This window comes from Pygoscelis adeliae, unplaced genomic scaffold (genome assembly GCF_000699105.1).
Source record: "Pygoscelis adeliae isolate BGI_AS28 unplaced genomic scaffold, ASM69910v1 Scaffold140, whole genome shotgun sequence".
In the NCBI taxonomy this organism is placed as follows: domain Eukaryota; kingdom Metazoa; phylum Chordata; class Aves; order Sphenisciformes; family Spheniscidae; genus Pygoscelis; species Pygoscelis adeliae.
In genome coordinates this window covers 3,065,121-3,075,239 of record NW_008824044.1, presented here as the reverse complement: position 1 = coordinate 3,075,239, position 10,119 = coordinate 3,065,121, and the positions used below count along the sequence as shown (strand labels likewise).

At 38.7% G+C, this 10,119-nt stretch overlaps 1 protein-coding gene across 1 annotated transcript in view; it reads right to left on the bottom strand.

Annotated features, from left to right (window-relative positions):
- Positions 1–10,119, bottom strand: part of LOC103924882 (zinc finger protein 407-like) — a 37,944-nt gene that overhangs the window by 12,421 nt on the left and 15,404 nt on the right. Inside the window, 1 exon segment of the mRNA XM_009333491.1 lies at positions 3–3,509. Within this exon segment, the coding sequence (XP_009331766.1) occupies positions 3–3,474 (3,472 nt within the window). The 5' untranslated portion in view covers positions 3,475–3,509.

Below are 10,119 nucleotides of genomic sequence, written 5' to 3'. Positions count from 1 at the left end.
GACAGTACACTCAGTTAAGCTTTTACTCATGTGATCACCTTCTGCTGCATCATCGGCACACTTCGTTTCACCTGTAACAGTTTTTGATTCTCCTGCACTGTGATGGAGCTCCTCTTGAGACAAAGCACTGCCTTCTTTAGTGGTATTTGCTGTGTTTGCTTCCTCCCCAGAAGAAGAATAAACGTAAGATTCTCTCCTGATTTTATGTTTCTCAGTTGCTGCATGCCTAATCATCTCTCTGCGAGTAACAGCATAGTAGTCACAAGCCATGCAGTAGTATTCAAATTGTTTTGTATGTTTTCGCTTCACGTGCAGCTCTAAAGTAGAAGAAGAATGAGCAACAAAACTGCAGTGTATGCACTTGTTGTCGTTTGCACCCACTGCTCTTCTCCGGAAGCATGGGTCACTATCTTGAGTAACCCTTGCTGGTTCTAGAAATATACGTTGGTTTATATTTAATGGATTGCTAGTATGCTCCAAATCTGGCAGCCTACTGGCATTTACAGCTTTTAGCTCAGCATCTCCTTGCTCAACTTCCTGATTGTCTAAGACAGAATTTTCCAAATCTGATGACTGGCTACCATCCTCAACATGTTCATACAAGGCAGTCATGGGACTGTTAACCTTCTTGCTCATGGATTCAAAATTATCTCCTTCAGGGCTAACGATGATCTCTGAGTTCTGTTTTCCATGCCCTTCTATTTCAACGCGACTTTTGTGTTTTTTGGTTGCACAGTGGCGTTCCATATCTCCTTTGGTTACAGTGTAATAATTGCAAACCTTACACAAATAGCTGTACTGATGACTGTGCTTTCGTCTGATGTGAACAGTCAAATTTGTAACACTGGAGGCCAAAAGACCACAGTGGGTACATGTCCTAGAAATAGTGCCTTTGGGTTTCCCTCTTTTGGGTGCATTAGCTAAAACCAATTCATTTTCACCAATCTTTTGATCAAGTGGAACGAATTCCTTATTTCTCGATATGTTTTCCACAGAAGAGGATGAAACATGTATAATTCCTTTATCTAACTCTGTATTCCCACTCCCAGAAATGGAAGGATCCACCACTGTTTTAATACCACCAACACCAACACAAACCTTTTCAATACATTCTTCAAAACGTAGTCCAATGTTGTTTTTCCTGGCATTTTCAAGGTGCTTGCTTCTTTTGATATGCTTCTCCATTCCTTCCTTACTCAGTGAGTAGAGATTACATGCTTTGCAAAGGAAGTGATACTCCTGTGCATGTCGGAGTTTTATGTGCCTTGTAAGAACTGTGGAAGATCTTGTCTTATAAAAACACTTTTTACATTGAAATTGGGTTTTATTCAGAACAGAATGCTTCAGTTCGTTTCTATGATTTATGAAGGAAGAGTCTGGAGTTTTTGCTTTCATTGATACTTCCATTTCCTTTGCAAGATTTTGGCTATTGTTTGATACTGAGTCAGTATAAGGTACCACCTGCAAGGTCTGATCACTGTTACTCAATGCAGTAGCTTGCTGAAATAATGAACCATCATGTTTCTCTTTTTTTTGATGATTTATCAGCTCTTCTTCCATTTGAAAAAAAAGAATGCAAGTTGGACAACTATGGGACATATTATGCGCTTCACTCATATGGCTTTGAAGGCTGATCACATTCAAGCTGGTAAATGAACAGAGTTGACAATTAAAGCTGCAACCACCCATCTGGTGTTTACTGTCCTGACAGTGTTGCTTCATATCTTCCCTGACTCCAGAGGAATAACTACACATCTGACAATGAAACTGGATCCTTTTTGTATGAAGCTTTGCAACATGAATTTCCAAACTCTTTCTGTTCTGAAAAACATGACCACAATCAATGCAAGAATGATGAACATCATGATCTGCAGAAAGTTTAACATCAGAATCTTTAGTATCTGTAGTACTGGAAGAAAGGGTATTTGGCTTATCTTCAGTAAGAGCCTGAATTTCTGAAGTAGTATTACAATTACTTTTAGCATCTGTTTCTAATTCTGTATGTGACATAGGGCTTGAATCACCAGGTTTAAGATGTGTGCTGGAGATACGCTTCACGTGTACTCTCTGAGTTTCAGACTTGCCTCTCTTACTATTGCCCAACAAATTGTACCTTCTTTTAACCTGCCTTTTTAATCTAAAAGACCTACTCTGTCCAAATGAAGACCTTAACAAGACAACGTTTCTTTTATGTTCTGGTCTATCAAATCTCCTTGTCATGTTTAAACTGCTAACTAGCTTTTTGGTAGTTGGAGGGAGTTCTGTTTTCTGCAAGGTATTTTCTGAGGGTCCTGGTATTTCTAGTTTTTCAGTATGGACTTCATAATCTCCTTCTACACCAGAAGAAAGCAACGTTTCTTCTGTCATAGTATCTGTTTTTTCAGTGGGAACATTTGAAGATGGTATCATTTCAACACGTTCAGTGCCATCATTTTGTTTAGACAAGCTTACTTTTGAGCCTTTCAGTGCACTGCAAACACTTAATTCTTTTGCATCAGCAGTTCTTGCCCTTAATTTACTGGCCCCAGGTTTTGCTCTGACATTCCTCTCTTTGGTTGCAGTAGATTGTTGGTTTTTAAAGGATTTTTTTGTCAATATCTGTACAAATCCTCCCCGTGCAGCAAGATTTTGGCGTCGAAGGTGCGTCTTGCCAAGGAAATGGGAATTTAGGAGATTCTCCTCAGCGCTCTGAAAACCACAAAGATCACAAGAAAATATCTTGGATTTCTCATGATCTTGCTTAACGTGCATATGTAATGGTGAACTACATTCAGTTGTGGAACTACAGTGAGGACATGTTTGCGCTTTGGATTGTTTAGAGGGGCTTTCTCGTTCATGTTTTTCCATATCAGAGCAGGAAGGTAAACACTGATCACTCATTTTGCCTTTAAGATCTTTGTCTATGTTTCCACGTGTATAGCCAACACTGATTTCTTCTGAAGAAGATAACTTCTCGGGAACAGCAGCTGGCACCTCTTGTGAATGTTTATTTTCCTTGTGAATTTTCAATATGGCACCATCAGCACATTTGAAATCACAATGTAGGCAGAGGAAATTTGAATTAAATATGTCATCACCAAGACAACTGGCGACTCTTTCCTTCTTTACAGCTCCAGCAACTATACTACCTGCTTCTCCAGCTACGACTTTGTGCAATTTCCTTTCACTGTCTTTCACGTCTTCTGAAGAACTCCGCTTTCTTTTTCTGGAGACATTTTCAGGTTTGTCTGCTTCAACAACATCCAGGTTTGGCGATCCTGACAGTGCCCTTTTGTTTGTGCCATTCTCTCTTCTTTTCTTTTCAAGGTCCCTGAACACTTCATCTGATACAAGCCTTGTTTTCTGCTGAGACAGAGTGTCACATCCAGTATTTTCTCCTGATGTATTTCTCTGGGATTCTTCTGTCAACTCAGTTTGTAAACTCTCATCAACATCATCTCTCTTCTTATTTTCCTCCCCATCCATTCTTAACATTGATATTATCAATTGTAGATCATTTGGCTTAGTACCTATAAAACAAAAGAGTTATTATTAGTCTTTTATGCACAACCAAAAGTTAAAAGACTCAAGTCAAAAAAAAGCAATACAGCAAATGAAAATCATGGCAGGAAGACAGACGCAATGAAAGATACAAGGCTACATTTTCAGCATGGTGTCTAAACTTATGACATCTAAAAATGAAACCAACTTCTAGGCACTTGGTTACAGAGCTCTCACCGTGATGAGCACCGTGTGAGTGAGCACTAGCTTCAATAGTTTTAGTGTAATCAAGTAATTTACTACATGCTTAAACTTGAGCAGACAAGCCTAACCTTTGTTTCTGGAAGCATTTTTAGGACACAAAACACTAACAGCTTTCAGGGAACCGGCCATAGGATGTTCAACTTTTCCTGAACTAGAAATCCAGGTTCCCAAATTTAAAAGCTCCAAGGAGGAAATGACCATGACTGCAACAAGCAAAACAAAGCCAACATAAATGTGAAACATTGCAAGTATGAAGCTTTCTTTCCTTCCTCTGCTTAGATTACCTGCTAAAGAGGGAAAACACAAATAGAGCCATGTTCTAAAAGAATATGCCGCAAGTAGAGTTCCCCATCGTGCCTAAAACATCCTCTGAAGCTTCATTGGGGGGGGGGGGAGTAATGAAATAATAACAGTGCAGAGAAGGGCAGCACAAACTCTAACTGTCCAAATCCAGTTACCTAAAGCTTTTGCTCAGCTGCCCAGTGTGACCCTCCTGCTCCCAAAAAGATGTCACCACTAGAAAACTGATGCTACTAACACAGTTTATAAGAGGGATCAGGGTGGGAAATCAAATCTTGACACTTATTACCTTTTCATTTTGATATGAAGCAATTGAGAATGGAAAATGCATTTCATTTTAACAGATGATTAAATACTAAATGTTTATCTATGTGCTTTACACTATGATTTAAACATCAATTTGCTGCAGATCCAAGGATCCAGTTTTTTGTTCAGTTACCCATTGAATGAGGCCATGACCACAATTGTAAGTACTTCCTGACAAGATTAAGTAATTGCAATGTTGATACAGACAACGCAGGGTACAAAGAACTATTCAAAAATTACACCCTAAAAAAAAAAAAAAAAATTATGCTTATTTTTGAGGACAAAGTAAGAAAGTATTAAACTGGGAAAATATACTCAAATCAGTTGTACTTATTACCTATGGAAGTAAAAAAACGCTTTTCTGCTTAATAATAATTTATGGAGGCCTAAAAGGAATTGAGTGCACAGTAGTTGCATACATTGAACGGTTTTTCAGCTGTAGGTCTCTCATTGAGCTAAAGTACTCACCAAACTTATACCAAGCTAGCTATACCTAAATAACAAGAGAATAACCACCTCTAGATCACAACAGCCCTTTGGAGGATCCAGATATTGCTTCTCTAACTGTGGTTTTCTGATTCTTACACACTATTATTTTTCTTTGTTCATTAAACCATGGTAGAAACTATCACAATTAGTCTGAAGTAAAACAATCAGGTCTATATTCTCAGCTGGTGTAAGTCAGCATATTGTCTGTACGTTCAAAAATGCTACAGCAATTAATAGCAGAGGAGGATGAAGCCTTTGAAGTGCAAGCTTACCCTGAAAAGGTTTATGAGCACTGTTTGGGATACAGAAAAAAGATCAGATAAAAATTATGTTGTTTAACTGCAGTACAGCTTTATTTATATAACTTGGGAAATACCATGAAATTACTTCAGTGATGAGTGCCACAAGCCCATCCTTAACTGTCTGCACGCAGCAGCCGCGGGTCCTTTGCCTTGCTGCATCTCCACAGCAGGTTCCCAGCCCAGCACTGAGACCTGACCACTCTTCCCTTGCATGGCCTGGGGAAGAACAGCATTTTTTTCTTTTCTGTGCAAGACAATTTGCAATCTCAAACCAATTCTCCACCTTCTTTATAGGATACTTTCCTCTCAGACCATCTGATTTATCAGAGAACCTGTCCAGCAATGAACTAATACCTGCATTGGAAATTTCCACTATCAAGGTTGTATGGGGATAATTAGGGGTTTCTCCATCGACAAAAATTCATACATTCAAGACATATTAATAAGTAGGGGACTGGTGGATCCACACCATACTCGCTTCTGACATGCTTCACACCCATTTAAAGCCATCCTATAATTTGATTTAAACCTTAAAGTGCTGTCACACCTAGATCAACCTCTGACAGAAATCACAAGCCACTTTCAGCCAGAGATACAGTAATCACCAGAGGTGGATATTTCCCAGCTGTCACAGGCAGGTATCAGCAGTCTCAGAACATGCCTTTTCTGCCACACCAGCGCAGATTCAGCTCATCTCCACTAGCCGCCCGCACACCTCAAAAAAGATGGCTGATTATTTGCATACAGTATCTGCAGGCTTAGCCTTACTTCTCGGCGTTTGTTCACAAACTCTCTAATAGAAGTTCATCCTGCTCTGTGCTCTACCAAAAATCCCAGATTGCAAACCCAGTTCTGGCATCCAACCGTGTCTTCAACTCAACTGTATTGCATCAATTAAGGATTTTTTCAAGTGTTTAGGGAAAAAAAAAATGTATTTCCCTTATTTTATCTTTGTAAACTGTTTGTAGTCACAACTACAAACTAGTTGCTAGGCAAGTGAAAAATGCAAAACACAAATCTCATACGTGCTGCCACTAATTTCAGTATGAAATTAAAATAGTCACATATGTAATACAAATATGCAAAGGAACCTTACGCCCCAGCCTTCTTGCCTAATTCCTCCAGTTCTCCAAGTCAACAGTAAATGGAAACACTTATCTCTGCCTTCATTTCATGTTAAACTTCTAGCACGCAGACAGGGGATGCACTCCGCTTCATTTACAGGCAGTACTCCTAATGAAGTCAACAACCTCATATTTCTCCCCACAACTAATAACAAGTATTATCAAGGCAATAGCTGCTCGGCTGCACAGCACAAGTTAGGTGTAGCAACAATTAATGTTGTAAATTTACCAGTTTCATCTCTACCTCACATCTGAGTTTTCATGAAAATAATCTCCTCCTGCACGCCCTTCCCAGAGTTACATTTACCTCTGTCCCATCTCCATATAAACTGTGTCAAAATATCACTACATGGGAGTATGCACCTGTATGAAACCATAATCCAGAAAGAATTCTCTATGAAAGAAAACAACTATGAGGCGGTTGCTGTTGTTTTTCTAAAGTCACCCCTATATTAATTAATCTAAGGTATTAAATTGCCTTCCATTTCTTTTAGTTCTCTCTTAAAGTTGCCTGTAGGACAAGAGCACATCTTCTGACGTAGACACTTAGTGCCTATTGTCACTACTTTTTGCTGGGACCATAGTCAGAGATTTGCTGAGCTGTGGTCAGTTCTCCACATCTCAGACATGACCTAGACCACAACACTGAACCATGTCTCTGTTTCTCCCCGCTATATCTGTGTTATCTTTGCTCAGATAACACAGCTGTCTCTCTAACACAATTATCAGTAGCATATGCCTCAGCTTCCTTGATGGGAGAGTAGTGCCTCACACCCAAAGGGAGCTGTGGGCAGACCTCTTTCTCAGCTTCCTGCGTGGATTTATTGCACGAACGACTACCACTACTTGAAGGATGCATTCAGCATACCATAAGCCTCCTCTAGGCAAAAGGAGCCTATAGTGTTTCCTCTGCTGTAAGCTCCTCCTCTGAAAACCCCTTCTCAGATTTGCCACAGGACAGGAGGACAATGGCAAAGCAACAAACTAGTCACAAATCTGGGTGGTCCTAATCCTCAGCCTGCATAAGCCAATTCACCTCTGCTCTCATCAAAGTCACTACACTAATTAAGGGCTAGCCTACAGTTGGTATTAATATGGAAACCGATGCATCAGAGAAGGCAGCAGCAGCACTCCAAGTTTGTACAGATCCAGTGACCACGTGATACATAAGGTTAAATGGGCTTCTTTTTGCAAAATTAATCTTTGATCAAACCTTAGTCTGGCACAGGGATCGTCATCAGGAGCAAAGAATCAGCATCTGGAATTTGATTAAATCAACTGGTAACCAAAAACACATTCTAGATGTACCAAGTAACCCTCTGCAGCCACAGCATCTCAAGCACATGCTTAAGTCTAACTCCTACTTATTAGCGCGACTAAGTCTTTTGATATCAATGTAATGCTGGCAAACTCATATAGCAGGAGAAGTGGAGAAGAACAGCTCTTGAACTACCTTATTCATGGAACAAGACTAAAACCAATGCAAGATGCAACCTCTCGTGCTTTTCCTTCTACCTTCACCTTTTAAAGATTCCAGTTACATTTTTACAAGTAACAGATCTCTAAAGTGCAACAATATGTCACCACTTAATGTACTGCATAAATAAACCAGAAAGGATTTATATAGGCTCTGAGACTGCACCGATGGTATCGCCAGGTACGACACAGCAGACCACCAGAGCACAGGATCAAGCCCAAGCTAAGCAGACAGCAGTCAAACCTTCAGTATTTCTATAGTTTAAAAACCAGTTCTGTCAAACAGCTCTCTCTTATCATCATATTTGATGTTCAAAATGAAGCTGTTCTAACTCAAAAGTGGGTTGACTTTTTGTAACATAAATCTTTTGTTAATGTTCATATAAATCAAGTATAGCTGAACAGATTCTTAAAGGATATGACCAAAAATTAATTTGCCACATTAGCTTCAGGTTAACAAATTCTTCTGCTTGGAGACAGTCATACATTACCTAACACATTTTAAGGTTCTTTGCTGCACATTGCTGTTCCTAAGTTTTGGAAAGAAACCTGTTGTGGCCTCACCATTTGTGCACAGAGAAAGCTAAGCTCAGTAATTCTACTGGAAATATTAGCTAAGACTTTAACACCGTGCTTTTCTTCAATAATTTTCCAAGCATCCAAAAGAAGTGAAACATGCTTTTGAGATCTTCAAAAGCAAAATGTTTATGTTACATGTGCTACATCTGCATAGGCCAAATATCCAAATCTTTACAAAATATATGAGGGGACACACATATTTTTAAATTACAAGTGCGTAATACACAATACTTTGGCTGTGTCACAGAAACCAATATAGCTAACAGTTCTGCTCTTTCATGTGTTGGGATTTCCAAATGGTCAGAATCATGGAGTTTTTGTTTCAAAATTTAATCTAATTTAAGAGACATGCCACAGTCACAATTCAGCACCATCTCACTACCTATAAAGAAAAAAAATAATACAAAAAATGAGAAAAGTACCACTTCTTGAGCTGCCACCACCATTTTTTACCAGATAACAACAGATTTTTGTATTCTTCCTACAATGCTTTTTTGTATATTGATATAGTATCTGCTACAGATCTATACAAAAGCATCAGTCATTTGTGGACAGAAGATCTTTTCTTTGACGGAAATAGAGAACATTTTGATTGAGTGTTTTCTCTATTTTTTTTTCCTCTGGTCCAAAAAATAGTATATAATTCCTCTATGCGAAAAGGTGGAGACAGTGCAGTTAAGATTTTCAATGTAAGACTTGGATTGCCCTAATACTCAGATGAAATTTAGAAAGTAGTAATCCTAAATTAAGATCACAAGGACAAGCAATTTAGTGATGATCCATAAACCTGTAATGAACTGCAAAGTTCCTTAACTTGATGCTCAATACATTTTTATTTACTTCTCATTTTGGTCGTATGCCAGCTATTTAAGGGAAAGGGTATGGATGTGTACAGAAGAACCCGAAGAAAGTATATTTACAAGTACTAAATACCACTTTGGGTTTTATTTTTTATGCTAATCCTGGCATTAGAATTCCCAAAGTACTTCTCAGTCAGCGGATTATCATCTCCAAGTATTCAATACCCTATCTGCAGTGTTTGTAAAGGATGAGACATATGGAAAACAGTGTTTCTTTTTTTTCCCTGTAAAAATTCCCCTTTTTCAGACAATTCTTTCAATGAAATCATGGATACAATGAAGCAAAATCATTTTAATGAGCTCCTTAAATAGCCTGCACAAAACTGAATGTGAACAACTCATCTCAACATATGACCTTTCTGTCAAATAAACATCATCTTATTTTCAAGGGCATAACATCCTTCCTAAATCAAATCATAGGTCTGTCTTATGGCCTTACAAAGTTACCTCACTTCCTTCAGAGAGACTAATCCAAGAGAATAGTCTCCTCAATAATGGAATACAGAAGACAATATGGTTGTTGGTTCAAATGGAACAAAGATTACCTGTATTTTGAGGAGTATTTGATGCTAACCATTACAAACATGTATTTTCCCTTGCAGCTCAAGAATGCTGGAACTTTGAGCTTTACATCATGAGCCTCTTCTTCATGTAAAGCCATTCATTTTCCTAGGGCACGAGAACCTCCACAGGAGACTTCCAAACAAGCTACAGGCTTTCAAAGACTAAAGACTTTGAAACTTCCACACTGATGTATCTACAATAGTTAAAGTAACAAAATAAAAAGCCCACTGATAGTCATCACTTGAGTATCACTGAAAATGGCAAGTTATCTGTACCCATTAACTTCATTTTCTCGCAGACATCAGAAAGAACTGTAACAGCATCACAGGGAAATGCACCCTGCATTACCACTCACATCCTTCTTGCTTCTGCTTC